Source organism: Lepidochelys kempii, chromosome 2, assembly GCF_965140285.1.
Source record: "Lepidochelys kempii isolate rLepKem1 chromosome 2, rLepKem1.hap1, whole genome shotgun sequence".
NCBI classification, from domain to species: domain Eukaryota; kingdom Metazoa; phylum Chordata; order Testudines; family Cheloniidae; genus Lepidochelys; species Lepidochelys kempii.
This window is the reverse complement of record NC_136381.1, coordinates 243,422,551-243,438,196: the sequence shown is the minus strand read 5'-3', so window position 1 is coordinate 243,438,196 and position 15,646 is coordinate 243,422,551. Positions and strand designations below refer to the sequence as shown.

The 15,646-nt window shown below is 39.8% G+C and overlaps 1 protein-coding gene across 4 annotated transcripts in view; it reads right to left on the bottom strand.

Moving 5' to 3' along the window:
* CCNY (cyclin Y) overlaps window positions 1–15,646 on the bottom strand; it is a 228,300-nt gene that overhangs the window by 169,986 nt on the left and 42,668 nt on the right. Inside the window, exons 2-3 of one of the 4 annotated variants that reach the window (XM_073334457.2) lie at window positions 14,753–14,905; window positions 12,384–12,447 (exon numbers count right to left, since the gene is read on the bottom strand). The exons of 2 other annotated variants lie outside the window; for them this stretch is intronic. In XM_073334457.2, coding sequence (XP_073190558.1) covers window positions 12,384–12,402 — 19 coding nt within the window. In that variant the 5' untranslated portion in view covers window positions 12,403–12,447; window positions 14,753–14,905. The remainder of the gene's footprint in view (window positions 1–12,383; window positions 12,448–14,752; window positions 14,906–15,646) is intronic. One more of the 4 variants, XM_073334459.2, reaches the window with a different exon arrangement.

Here is a 15,646-nt window from a genome sequence, read left to right as displayed (position 1 = left end):
TCAAGCACACTTACAGTAGTAATGTCACATTCACTGCTCTTCAGGCGTCCTTTAACTAAATACTGAAGCGCAAAACATGCTTCTCTGCAGAGATAAGAACCAATGTTATTCCAAAAGCAGATTTCTCTCTATTGCTAGTGCTTAAGACAGACTAAGAAACCAAAGGGAACAGATCACAAGAGTAAAATTGGAAAATGAGAGAGGATAAGGCCAAGAGAACCACTGAAGTTAGGAGATAATTTATTTAATCCTCTGAACGGTCTCCAGATGTTAGACTAGGCGTAAAAAGCTTTTCAGCAAAGAAAGGCAAAAAGCAAACACATTCCAGACTGGATATAAAAGGGAGAAAATGAAACTAAAACTTCACTTAATGGGGATGATTTTCCTCTCAGATATAGACCCAGTCTACAGTTAAAACTTGGGTCAACTTCGCTATGTCGCTTGGGGCCTATGAAAAATTCTGCACCGTGAGTGTCATAGTTAGATCAGCGGCTAGATCGATGGTAGGTAGATGCGGCTAGATCATGGAAGGATTCCTCCATTAACCTAGTGATCACGTCTCTCAGAGATGGATCAAACACCACAGATGGAATAACCCTTTCCACTGATGTAGGAACTGTCTACACTACAGTGATACAGCACATAGATGTAGCACTGTAGCTGTGTGGCTACAGGGGCTGTAGCATGGACATGGCCTTATTCTAAATAGAAACACTACTAACGGGTTAACGTCGAGGCGAAATCAGAATAAGGCCTAATATGTCTAAAGAATAAAATACAACTTCATTCTTTATAGCACCTGCCATTAAAATTATTTTATCCCAAAATGCTTTATAGAGTTGACCACCACAATGAAAGTTAAAATAAATAGCAGAATGCGTGAAATCAAGAGGTACAGAGACCGAGATAATGGATATGCTTTCAGATGAGATTTGAAAATAGATGGGGAGTTGATGAGCTGGACACTTGTAATCAGTGGCTTCATTTGGCAAGAGCAAATAGCTAACAAGGCACATCCATCCCAATGAGCAGAGTGCAGAGGGAAGATCAATTAGACCAACAATTCCTGTTGTCCTAGTCCTTTCTATCAATTCTATGAACAGAGACACTGAAGGATGGATACAGACTGATTTTAGAGGCGCTGAGCACCTGTAGCTCCCACTGCCTTCAGACAGGAACTGTGGCCCATATGTGTAATGTATACATGGCTTCAGGAATCAAGCAGCAGAGAGAAAAGATAGTCCAGGAGGTTAAGGCACTAGTCTAGCACTGGAGATCAAGGTTCAAATCCCTGCTCAGACACAGACTTCCTTGGGCAAGTCACTAAGACTATATCTACACTACAAAGATAAGTTAACCTATTATACTTGCGGCACCTTAGAGACTAACAAATTTATTTGAGCATAAGCTTTCGTGGTCTTTCGTATATTTTTCGTATATATATATATATATATACATACATACACACACACACACACACACACACACACACACAGAGAGAAGGTGGAAGTTGCCATACAAACTGTAAGAGGCTAATTAATTAAGATAAGCTATTATCAACAGGAGAAAAAAAAACTCTTGTAGTGATACTCAAGATGGCCCATTGAGACAGTTGACAAGAAGGCGTGAGGACACTTAACTTAAGGAAATAGATTCAATATGTGTAATGACCCAGCCACTCCCAGTCTCTATTCAAACCCAAGTTAATGGTATCTAATTTGCATATTAATTCAAGCTCAGCAGTTTCTCCTTGGAGTCTGTTTTTGAAACTTTTCTGCTGCAAAATTGCTACCCTTAAATCTTTTACTGAGTGGCCAGAGAGGTTGAAGTGTTCTCCTACCGGTCTTTGAATGTTATGATTCCTGATGTCAGGTAAGTGATGGTCACACAAACGCCACTCTATACCAGAAACCTACTGACCGCTATACTTACCTACATGCCTCCAACTTCCATCCAGGACACACAACACAATCCACTGTCTACAGCCAAGCTCTAAGATACAACCACATTTGCTCCAATCCCTCAGACAGACACAAACATCTATAAGATCTCTATCAAGCATTCTTAAAACTACAATACCCACCTGCAGAAGTGAAAACAGATTGACAGAGCCAGAAGAGTACCCAGACGTCACCTACTACAGGTCAGGCCCAACAAAGAAAACAACAGAACGCCACAAGCTGTCACCTTCAGCCCCCAACTAAAACCTCTCCAGCGCATCATCGAAGTTTTACAACCTATCCTGAAAAATGACCCCTCACTCTCACAGATCTTGGGAGACAGAGCAGCCCTCGCTTACAGACAGCCCCCCAACCTGAAGCAAATACTCTCCAACAACCACACACCACACAATAAAAACACTAACCCAGGAACCTATCCTTGCAACAAAGCCCGATGCCAACTCTGTCCACATATTTATTCAAGTGACACCATCATAGGACCTAATCACATTAGCCACGCCATCCGGAGCTCATTCACCTGCACATCTACCAATGTAATATGTGCCATCATGTGCCAGCAATGCCCCTCTGCCATGTACATTGGCCAAACCAGACAGTCTTTAGGCAAAAGAATAAATGGACACAAATCTGACATCAGGAATCATAACATTCAAAAACCGGTAGGAGAACACTTCAACCTCTCTGGCCACTCAGTAAAAGATTTAAGGGAGGCAATTTTGCAACAGAAAAGCTTCAAAAACAGACTCCAAGGAGAAACTGCTGAGTTTGAATTAATATGCAAACTAGATACCATTAACTTGGGTTTGAATAGAGACTGGGAGTGGCTGGGTCATTACACATATTGAATCTATTTCCCTATGTTAAGTATCCTCACACCTTCTGGTCAACTGTCTAAATGGGCCATCTTGATTATCACTACAAAAGTTTTTTTCTCCTGCTGAAGGAAAAGGAGTACTTGTGGCACCTTAGAGACTAACCAATTTATTTGAGCATGACCTTTTGTGAGCTACAGCTCACTTCATCGGATGCATACTCCGATGAAGTGAGCTGTAGCTCACGAAAGCTCATGCTCAAATAAATTGGTTAGTCTCTAAGGTGCCACAAGTACTCCTTTTCTTTTTGCGAATACAGACTAACACAGGTTTCAGAGTAACAGCCTTCTCCTGCTGATAATAGCTCATCTTAATTAATTAGCCTCTTACAGTTTGTATGGCAACTTCCACCTTCTCTGTGTGTGTGTGTGTGTGTGTGTGGAGATAGATAGATATATCTATCTATCTTCTTACTACATGTTCCATTCTATGCACCCGATGAAGTGAGCTGTAGCTCACGAAAGTTTATGCTTTAATAAATTTGTTCATCTCTAAGGTGCCACAAGTACTCCTGTTCTTATTACAAACAGTGTGAAGCATTCAGTTACTCCAGTGCTGGGGACCATATAAGTACAAAAGATAGGCAAAAGGTCAGTCAAGCTCTACATTAAAGGCACCAGTCTGCTCCACTTCCCTTCAATGAGATTTCCAGAACCCTAAAGAAAAGGTTCTTTGTATTTTATCCTCCTTAGTCTCTCTTTCATCGTGGCATAGCTGCCTCAGAGGAGAAGGCGGCAGGATGTGGAATGGGAGGATAAAGGAATTACCGTAACTTTCCCTCATTATAGATAATGTTTCTCCCATTCTAAGTCTCAGACATGCAGGGACAGATGGACATAGCATAACCTACCAAGCTGAGGTGGGGCTTTCCTTATCACTTGTAGGATTTTAGAACCAAAGGAATCACCCTGGCAGACAGACGAAGCACTGTCAGCTGTCTCTAAGGCCTTCTCTAAACTACCACTGAAGTCAATGTAAGTTACGTTGCTTAGGGGTGTAAAAAAACCATACCCCTGAGCGACGTAATTTACATTGACTTAATGCGGTGTGTACAGTGCGTTATGGCAGTCAGAGAAGCTCTCCTGCCGACATAGCTTCTGTCTCTTGTTGAGGTGGATCTCCCATCGACGTACGTAAACGTCAACTGCATCAATTTCAGCAGCGCCGATTTAGCGCAGCAGTAAAAACAAGCCCTAAGTGTTACGGGAGGAAGGCTTTAGAAATGGCTAATAGGGCTTAGTGTGTTTACCCACAGGCATGAAAAATGCTATCCAATTCCTCAAAAGACCATAAGAATTCTGCCACAGACCAGGAATTGTGTTCCCCATTAACAATGTTTAGGATGGAGGAGTGCAGGAGGAAATGAACCAGTCTCTAGATCCCTGGAGACTCTGGCTGACAGCAATGCAGCTCTATGTGAGTGGGGTTTTGTTCAGGCACATTTGGAGAAGCGGGGCACTGGTGTACATGGACAAAGTCAGAGAGGAGACAGTCAAATTTGCCATCAGAGGTAAGAGAGATGAGATCAGCAGAAACAACTGGCAGGTCGAAAGTATGGAAAGGCCATAGAAGACAGAGCTATGTTCGAGGATGCTCATATTGCCCTTACGGTACACGTCTATCTGGAGACATTTAGCTGAAGGAAGCTGAGATGACTTCATACCAAGCCTCAAGAAAGCCTCAACTACTGGCATAGTGTGAACGTGTGTTTGTTTGAATAAAGATTGAAAGTAAAGAGATACTGAATGTTATTCTGCCAGCATTAGTACTTGCCGAGTCTGATAGCCTCTATTGAAACAGACTGGCTCCGCAGAGCTATCGCTGGGCTACTCAGGATGCACAAATCAAAGCCATGACATCCCCACCACACATTACAAATAACCGCCATGTTTATGGCATCTTATTAACTCCACTGTTAATTTATGAAGAAAACTCAATGTATGTAGACAAAAAAAAGTTACATATCAGATTTGCAGAGTTTAGTCACTGTGAAGGAGCAGCTCTAAAAGGTCATAAACAGCTTTCAGCAGCCCACAACACTTCACAATTATTTAAAGGAAGTAATTGTAGGAAACTCACAACAGGCACGCCTCTCCCTGGAGACAAGCTGGAGACGGAAAAACATTACTCCACAATGGAGCACACCCTTTCCCCTCTATTGCCAAGGCCAAATAGAACAACAGAAATGTGTGATAGCACATACTGACTCAAATACAACACATAATATACAGCATATTCAAACAAATATCGCAACACATGTACTGTACAGCTCATTTCTGTCTCCTAAAGCTAATCCTCCTGATAACACTGAAAAAGCAAGAGATAAACACTCTGGAATCCCACCAGGAAGCCCAGATTCTCCAGTCTATTTGTATGCATCTGTCTCTTTACTTGACAGGACTCCAGCCACAAATACATTTGATTAGGTCAATGATTTTCAACATGTGGTCTGTAGACCTCTGGGGGTCCCCAGACTACATCTAAGATTTTCAAAGGGGTCCGCACCTTCATTCTAAATTGTTTAGGAGGCCACAAATGAAAAAAGGTTGAAAACCACTGGAATAGGTCATTAGGTACATAAAACAGCAGTGAGGGACACATGACAACTTCTGCTTTTACTTGATGTCCAGATCAGTGCTACATTTTCCTCCCCTTTCAAAAAGTTTTATTAAAAACAAATACCTTCAATTCAATTTGGGTCCAGAATTTGTTTTTTATTTATTCACTTGTAGCCTTGTGAAACCGAACGAACAGCACTATGGTATTGCTATCCCATGCACCAAACCTACTCATCCACCCTACACTATAATGGTTTTGGCAAAAAAAAAAATATATATATATATATATACACACACACACACACACTTAGTTTTGGATCAGATAAAATCATTACTTACTCAGTGGTAAGTGTATTTTGCAAGGTGTTGTACAAAAGCCAGATAATGAAAATAACTAGAAGCAAAGCACAAAAAGAAATGAAACTAACCTGTATAACTTCCTTGCCCAAAACATATGAAATGCCAAAGTAAGAGAATGGAGGGAAAGAGTTAGATTTTTATAACGTTTCAATTTTAATAATGTAAATACACATTAACAACATAGGTAGAGATTTTTTTTATGTGCAATTTTATCTTGACTCAGCCTTTTCAACCATTCTTCTTGAGAAATTAAGCAGCAAAGCATTCCAGAACAAAACAAGAAAATGTCAAGTCACCATCCTTTGACTCTTATGTTGTTTAAACCAATAAACTATCCAATGAGAAAAGGAGATTCGGCCTAGTGCCAGAACGCTGTGGCTGCACATTAAATGGTTAACTCACTCTGGCATCAGCATCCAGTTTTGAATATCAATGAAGCTTTGTATACTTATTTAGAAAGGAAAATGAATGAAATGTATATTCCGTAGAGCTGCAGTTTGTCATATATACAAGAATTCATATGATTTCATTCTCAGCTGCATCTTATTCTCAACCATGCAGAACATGAAAACCCAATCAGTGAAGTACTAAACCCACACAAAAGTGCATGCTCTTTTTATGAAGTTGATGGAGTTGTACATTTTTATAGCACATCTCATCTCAAAGAATCCCACGTGGCTAAGTGACTGTACAAATCAGGAGTCATTCAGCCCTAGACAGAAGTAGGGACTGCACTGGAGTTGCACCCACTCACATGAGGACTGATTTTAAATATATATTGATAGAGAGGATTAAATTATTTTGCCCAACGCTGCAATGTAGCTGCCTCTGAGTTAAAACCTGACAACTATTTAATAGTGCACAGCAGCAATACTCAAGCCAGGTCTACACTACAAAGTGTTGCCAATAGAGCTATGTCAGGCAGGGGCGTTTAAAACACACACACCCCTTTAGCAGACACTGCCATGCCAGCAAAACTCCCCGTGTAGATGCAACTATTCTGACAGAAGAATGCTTCTGTTGGCACAGCTAGTATCATTCAGGGAAATGGTGTTACTATGCTGGGAGAAAAAAATTCTTCTCTCAGCGGACACTGACTACACTAGGAGGCTCTGCCGATATAGCTATAACAGTATAGCTGTTTTGGCTAAGCCAGTGTAGTGTCAATTAGCCCACAGTCTGACAGAAAGGCATATGTCTGGCTGCAGTCTCTACTCCCCTCCCTACCCTCCGACTATAAACACTGTTAGCTCCTGGAAGTCCAGGAAATATATGACATTCTATGTGGAAGCTCTGATAGGGCAAAGCAATTCATCTATGTTCTGGCTCTTCGTGCAACTTCCCTTTCAAGATGTATGCAAACATCAGGTGCGTAAGCGGGCACACGAATACTGTGTAAGTGCAGTATACTGTTTAGTGCACGAATACTGTGTAAGTGGCCTAAGTGACCCAGGCCTGAAGTGGCACAAAGGTGATTAATGGAAACTGACTTCGTCGGAGAAGTAACATGGGAGGTAAGGAAGTAATACGCTGTTTACAAAGCCATCTCTTCACAACAGCAGCACTAAATGGACTTGCCCCTGACAGATACACAGTCTTCAAAATGAAGCTTCTGTTTCCCATCCCACCCAGTAGTCAATGATGGATGTGATAGGGCTACTGCAATTGAAAAATTAACACAAGAGGGAGATCTGGCCTAGTGCTCTGGTTAAATTCCAACTAGGTAATTTTATTCTGCATCTTTAAAAGTTCAATCAGGCTTCAACTGCATCCCTAAACTATTGCATAGTGGTACTGGTGCTGTTATAGTGGCTGGTAACTTCCACCTGAACAATGGCTCATTCCGATAGTGACTGATGAAGAGATCCTCACAGGTATGCAGCTTTTAATTCTGTAATGGTTTGAGGGGAGAAAAATACATTCCAGAAATCAATAAGCGACAATAATAATAAAGGGGAAATTCAGTGTAGCCACAGGAGAGTTATTGGAGAGAAATATAGGGGAAAATGTCTTATGACCAACTTCTTAATACAATGAAGTGGCAGAAATACCTCACTAAACAAACTGTCTTATTAATACAAATGGGAATGCTCATGGAGAAGGAGAATGTGTCAGGGTGGCAGATTCACCACCATCACCAACAAGTAAAGAAGCAACATAAAACTCATATTACACCCAAACTGGTTACACAGTTTACTAGAAAAACAATGAATCAGGAATATAATGTGTTTCTGATGATAATGCTGCTTTGGTGAGGACATGTGTTTGTATGTTATGGAATTGAGGACTGATTTAGGGAATAAGGGAATATGGAATAAGGGAAAGTTAGATTAAATATAATACACAAACACAAATGTCTGTTTGCTTTTCTCAGGAAGAATCACTGTAAGAGCAAAAACACATTAATAGCGAGAGCAGGTTCCAGGTCTTTGAAATCATCTCCTATTGTAATTCTGTAGTAATATACAGAAGTTAATTTCCTAACTACCCAAAAGAATCTTCAAGACAATTCCTAACATTGTGTAAGGTTGCGGGGGAGGGGTTGTTTGGGGGGTTTTTTTAATTCAACAAACCACTTCAAAGTATTGCATAATTTGTGAATTATTTCAAGTAGTTTTGGTTGGCTGCCTAATTCTTCCTATCAACTGCAACTCTGTTGTACCTCCTGAGACTGCCTTTCTTTATCCTGGCAATCACTTCTAATTTCTTAGAAAGGTTACTTTGACTTATCTGGATAGATTTCATCTGAAAGAAAGGATTAAGAGAAAGCTCAGCCACCTGTTAATATAGCTAAGCCTCTGAAATAAGGGTTTGTGCAGTGACAGAAAAAAATACAGTTAATACCAAAAAAAAAAAAAAAAAACAAATTTGCAACACAGAATTCCAAACAACGGTTGCAATAAAGACACACTTAACATATAAAGAAAGACACAGCCATACCAAAGCCTGTTTAAGTTAAAAACTAAGTTTTGCTAGGTTTGGGATAAATTTGTTTAAGCACACATTAAAACATGATTTTTACGGTTGTTTCTAAGCCTGAGCTACGATTTTAGCAGAAGATTATAAAGCCCTGTCCCCTTTCAGACATCACAGCACAATCTTTCTGCCTTAGCCCCAAATGAGCAGCAGCTGCCCTTCAGGCTTTTGCAGGGACAATTAGCATTAGAGCCTGAACTTTGCAGTCTAGGGCCTAACATATTTCAAGAAGTTCAAGGGGCCACAATCAAAACTTCTACTATTTCCCCAGGCTCAGGCACAGCCAGCTGAGCCAGTTTCCCTGGGGCTTCCTTTCACAGCCCGGAAGAACACACTTCCTCCCTTCCTTCCACAACGCAGCAGGTTGCCAGTGGCAGTGCAGGTTTCAGAGTAACAGCCGTGTTAGTCTGTAGTCGCAAAAAGAAAAGGAGTACTTGTGGCACCTTAGAGACTAACCAATTTATTTGAGCATAAGCTTTTGTGAGCTACAGCTCACTTCATCGGATGCATACCGTGGAAACTGCAGAAGACATTATATACACACAGAGACCATGAAACAATACCTCCTCCCCCCCAGCTCAGGCCAAAAATTATGCCTAGGGCTGCAAGGGAAGCAGTGATAGATAGTATCTCTTCCTCTTCCCTGTAGCAATGGGGTGATTCAAATTCTTCTGTTTAAAAATCACAGAATACAGTTCCGAGAATGCATTTTACATTTGTAATCAAATGCACATCTCCTTAGAACAGCTGCTGTCACTAGCCACAAGTGGCCCCTAGGTCACAGGTTAGGCATCCCTGTATTAGAGATATTGCAAATGTATCATTAAGTACACCGCAAAATTTTACAAAAGAAAAATAAAACTCTGCCTTGCCTTCACTAAATGGAGAGGGAAGGGAGGAGAGGAGAGGGTGACTGTGTTGAAGAGGGGAAAGTTCTAAGTTTTGTTTAAATTTTATGTCTACAAATTTCTATTGCCACTGGAAAGACAGGGCTGATGTACCACAGGGTAAACCCACACATTGCTGCCTTGATCTGCGACCCAGCCTTGCAGTAACTGTGTTTACAGCCAGATGACAGCAATAACATCAGAAGTGGAAGGCACTTCTCTCCCGCACCCCAGTCACCTTATTGACATGAACTCCAAAGCATAGGTGAAAAAACTGAATGCTAGAATCATTATTAAGTACAGTCTATTTCTTTCCCCTTTAAAAAAAATAAATTATATATATCTCCATCCAAAAACTCCATTAAGGTTGCAGAATATAACACCAGGATAAGCAAGAGGGTCACACAGAGGCTTTAACTTATTCATACTGCACAAGTTTATTCTAAAAAACAAAAGGACATATCATTTAAAACTAAAAACATTTAAAAAGAAAAAACAGGAATACAAAATGATGCCGCTGCACAAACATGGTCAAATTAACCCTGTTGCAGGAGCCTTCACTTTTGCCTTTCCTGACTTTTCTCTCTTACTGCAACCATACTGTTGCTTTAAGAGCTTTCTGCATTGAATTATATTCTACTTTTCACCATCTGGATGTTAAAAAATATATCAGCTCTCCAAAACAAGGTAGCAACATTGCTAAAGTACCAACTTCCCTGCTGGGCAACCTGCCGAAGAAACATCTGAAAAGCTGGATTTCTTCATAATTGCACACATGTATGACGTACTCTATCCCCTGTGTGTGCGCTCACCCCTTTAGAACAGACAGGGAATTGAAATATACAATCAGCTACGTAAGGTGCACTTATCAGGATCCCTATCTATTTCAAAGCCCCATCTGATGAGAAAAAGAAACAGACGTGAAAGACAGAGAGATGGCTTTATGCACTCCTACAAAGCATCCTGGTTTCATTTTTGGCAAGTCACCCTAGCATATAAGTTGGGCTGTTAGCAATGTTATCTCTTCTGCTGGAGTGAAGCTGACAACATCCACAAGTACAGACAAAGCCTTTGGCCTCTAGGTCCCTTATCTACACCTGAACCATGTTGGTAACGTTCAGGAGTTGCTTGCCTCTAATGGCTGATAATTGGCCTAGTGAAGGTGAAATGAGTTGGAGGTGTCAGCACTGTTCACTGCATCAGTCATTTTATGGTAGACAAATGCTCATAGCAGAACCACCACCATCCACAACACGAAACGGACAATAGAACCCAACTATCTTTCCCAGAGCTAGAGGTGGTCTCTCCAGATCTAGGACTGCAAGGACAATGAGGAAAGCTAGCAGTGCCAATGACTGTGCTGTACCTGTTCTTTTAATAGTTTAACTTTGTCTTCCAGAGTGGTTAAACCAAATCCTTTCACAAGTGTGAAAATCTCACTTAAAATATTACAAATATAAAATGCCAAAACTGTTCACCTTGTACTGATTATTTATTCTGGGGATTTATAAATAACATTCGTCATTCCCTTCTAAAGCCATGTCCTTGCCAGCTAAATAATGGAACCCAACAAATGAGGACACTGAAGTACTTCAACGCAGATCAGCGCCCCCTTTACACAACGGGAGAGGGATCTGAGGAAGGGGATTTCCAAGACTCCAAGAGGATCCCCCGATACATTATCTCACTGGGGAGGTAGGGTTTCAAACTTGAGAGGCTGCCACGCGTGCAGAACGTGTGACAAAAGAGCACCGTGAAGACAGCCTAACCCACTGCAGAACAGTAGTCTGAAAGACTACCTATCTTGGGGATGGTCTGCTCCCATAAAGTCTATGGTGGGAGCACAGAGTGAAGGGAATTATCCAGGCCTTTAATTTTAAAAAAAGGTGAACCAAAGATAGAAAAACTGCATAATGTCTTCAGCACATTTCTTTCTATGTAGTTGTCATTCATGTATTCTGGGATGCCAAACAGGGCAAAGCTATTTCCTGAGACAGCAATTTACAAAAAGATTAAACTATCAAGCTTTGGAATAATGGTTCATAACCATTGTGTTTATTACAAGATCAAACTGAAAAATGCCATATTGCAAAAACAGGGCATTCCCCACAGTGCTAGTAAAGGAACACAAACCATTTGATCCAAAATTACAGATGTTATGACTGGTTCCGCCACACAACAGTACATTTTGAGCAGCTCTCAAAATCAACATGAAGCTGTTAGAGGCACATAGCTGCAACAGCAGAAGACGAGTGTTGTGAGGGTAATAAATTCTGCAGCATCTTCTTCTTCATGGTAAATTAACATCAATCCACCTCCCTTTATAGAACAGAATAATGCTGTGGAGGCCAGTCCTGCTCCAACTGAGATAAATGGCAAAACTCCCACACAACTTCAATAGTGCAGACACAGGCTCAAAATCTTGCATCAGAGAACAAGAATATAAAATCAAGGATTGCACTTGGGAATGGAATTATGCTTAGGAATACATTTAGAATGTTCCCATGTTAATGAGGAATAAAATACCAATAATACAATACAAAGAAATGTATTCTACTTAGACTTACAAAGATTTTATATTTAGCCTTATTCCATAAGAAGTAAAACAGGACACATGTAAACCTGAAATAATTATTCTCTCTCCTTATCTAAATGATCTCATATATAACTTTATTTAGCCCACACCTACAATATGTGCACAAATCCTTAGAATTCGGAACATCTGCACAAATTCAGGTTATGTACAATGGAATACGCTTAACTGAATACCTTTCAATACTGTTTTCATTTGATACTTCTTGTACTATCCCATATATTTTCCACTTCCAAGTCCCTAAAAGAGTAATTTAAGGAGAATACAAAGAGCAGATTAACAAGATAAAAAAGCATCATCCAAGGTAACTCTTTCCCCTTCCTCTTCCCATATCTGTCTTCCAAATTTCAAACTCTCCAAGACAATGAGCTTGGAGTCTTTCATTTTGAACATGACCGCTTTTTATAAGGTTGATTAGGGTATCTTTCTTTTAAAACGTTATCAGAGCAGCCACTTTTTTGTTGTTGTTGATGGGGGGGAGGAGGAATACAGGAAGCTGGAAGAGTAAGTGTAGGTTCTATTTTGATTACTTAAATACTTAGTTGTGTACATGGTTGCAACACAAAGGGGGTCATTCAACACACTGTAGACTTGTATCTGAAGCTTTTTTTTTGCAGCACATATTGTCTTATTTCTGGGTATACCACCAATATTTCAAAGATGATACTTTTATAATAATCACCCAAGGCAAACAGAAGTATTATTTTATTGCCATGATTAGGACAACTTTCATCCCACTTTGACAGCATGCCTATGTCCAGCAAGATGATCTATGCACAGAAGGCACAATTTGTCATTTTTCTCAATTGCACACCTGATATTTGTTTTATACCTCTTGGAAATTAATCTCCATCAGTACATAAAGTGGACATGAGATAAATTCCCAGGTTGGAGAGGGCATCAAGGGACTTTTATAGTCAATTATATATTACTAAATTGACTGCAACAAGAAAACTTGGTTATCTTGTAAAGTTATCAGATACTGTACTTCTACTCCGTTTATTCTATATAGCTATTTGGTCAAGCAAACCATTTATAGAAGACATTACTGGACAGATAACACACAAAACACAATATTATAGCCAAAAGCTAGATCCTGCTCCCATTCAACAGGAACAGGACAATGTGCTAAGCTTTCCTGACATAGCTTTCCATCTCAGAATCAAGAGAATTGTGCATACTTAACTCCTCCCGTATGGACACATCTAAGCACAGTAAACTGTCTGGCCACAAAACCACCCATGAGATTCATTTTCCAGGCTGTCCAGATAAAATATAGGAAAACTGTTATATGCCTTACCAAAGAGAAAAATTAAATTATTTTAAAATACAACCTTTATAATATTTAAACTTAAGCCATACCTAATGCTTTCAGTTTAACCTCATTAAACCAGAAACATTCAGAGCCACATTTTCAAACTTGGAAACAGAAAGTTAGGTTCCTAAATCAAAGTCTGCTGGCTGTCTACAACTCATGCTGAAATAACAAAGTGACCAGGGCACCCCTGAAGACGTTGAGAGGAAAAAAATGAATTTAGAAAGAAAACAGAATTAAAATCTCAAGTGGCTAAGTCACAGTCTAACAGCACGTTATAAATATAAAGGGAAGGGTAAACACCTTTAAAATCCCTCCTGGCCGGAGGAAAAACCCTTTCACCTGTAAAGGGTTAAGAAGCTAGGATAACCTCGCTGGCACCTGACCACAGTGACCAATGAGGAGACAAGATACTTTCAAAGCTGGAGGGGGGCAGAAACAAAGGGTTTGGGTCTGTCTGTGTGATGCTTTTGCAGGGGACAGAACAGGAATGGAGTCTTAGAATTTAGTAAGTAATCTAGCTATATAGGCGTGAGATTCTGTTTGTTTAAATGACTGAGAAAATAAGCTGTGCTGAACGGAATGGATATTCCTGTTTTTGTGTCTTTTTGTAACTTAAGGTTTTGCCTAGAGGGATTCTCTATGTTTTGAATCTAATTACCCTGTAAGGTATTTACCATCCTGATTTTACAGAGGTGATTCTTTTTTACTTTTTCTTCTATTAAAATTCTTTTTTTAAGAAACTGAATGCTCTTTTCATTGTTCTTAAGATCCAAGGGTTTGGGTCTGTGGTCACCTATGCAAATTGGTGAGGATTTTTATCAAACCTTCCCCAGAAAAAAGGGGGTAAGATTTGGGAGGATTTTGGGGGGGAAAGACGTTTCCAAACGAACTCTTTCCTAATAATAATAATACTGGTGTTAGACTTTGGTGGTGGCAGCGAAAGTCCAAAGGCAAAGGGTAAATAGTTTGTACCTTGGGGAAGTTTTAACCTAAGCTAGTAAAAGTAAACTTAGGAGGTTTTCATGCAGGTCCCCACATCTGTACCCTAGCGTTCAGAGTGGGGAAGGAAACTTGACACAGCATATCAAAGATTTTTAGACACAAAAAAGTACCAGTCTCTTTTCTCTTTTCCTGCACAGGGACACTTAACATTCAACATCTATAATAATTGCTAATTAAAAAAAAAAAAAAGTAGTGGTCACCAAAGAGCATCAATTGCCCACCTACCTTTATGTAGCTGTGAGCCATTGACCCAAAATTCTAAGTTTACAGAAGTAAATGTTAGAATAGCACTGATTTTTCTTCACACTTCAAAGTGTTGAGAAAGCATGTTAGGACTCATTTAGCAATCATGAGTACAGAAGCACAGTGGTCAGCCATCTGAAAAAGAAAAATAATTGGAACTAGCTTCTCTGGATTAGCTTGGCTCAATAATCAAAAAGCTAAATGTTACTGACCCATATGGGAGCTGTGAGGGTTGATAGATAGTTCACTTTTAAGAGTCCACTGCAAAGTTTAAAATAAAGTAAGCGTGGCAGTCTCAGCTCAAGTCCCTAGAAAACATCACCCAACATCACTAAATTCAATTTATTTAATTGGCAACACTGGGCAGTTCCTGGTACAGGGTATGGAAAGAATAATATTGTGCTTCTCTGAATAAGGATACTGTAGGAAAGAGTGTTGGAAACCTCACAGTGAAGCTAGTTTCTGTACAGTACACCATGCCTTCATTTGGTCTCAATTCCTTAAAACAACCGTCATCGTTTCATTGCCTTCAGGGTTATAATTAGCTGGGTTTATAATTAATGCCACTTTAGTTAAACTGCATATGGTAAACCAGCAGGAATGAAGAGTAAATAACAAAACCTAGGCTTAAAAAAATTAAGACTTCAACAAAACTAATAAAATTTAAAAACATGCAACAAAGACTAACCTGACATCCTCTCAAGTGTTTATCTTAATTAGGATTTTTCTATCTTTGAATAGTTTTCATTCCATTTTAGATAAAATGTTTAAATCTTATTGTTCAAGTTTTGTTAATTTTACCCATGGGGCAGGGAAGAGGGGGCAGGGGACTCTCACATTCACAGAGATTTATGCAAGGGAAGTTCATTTAACAGA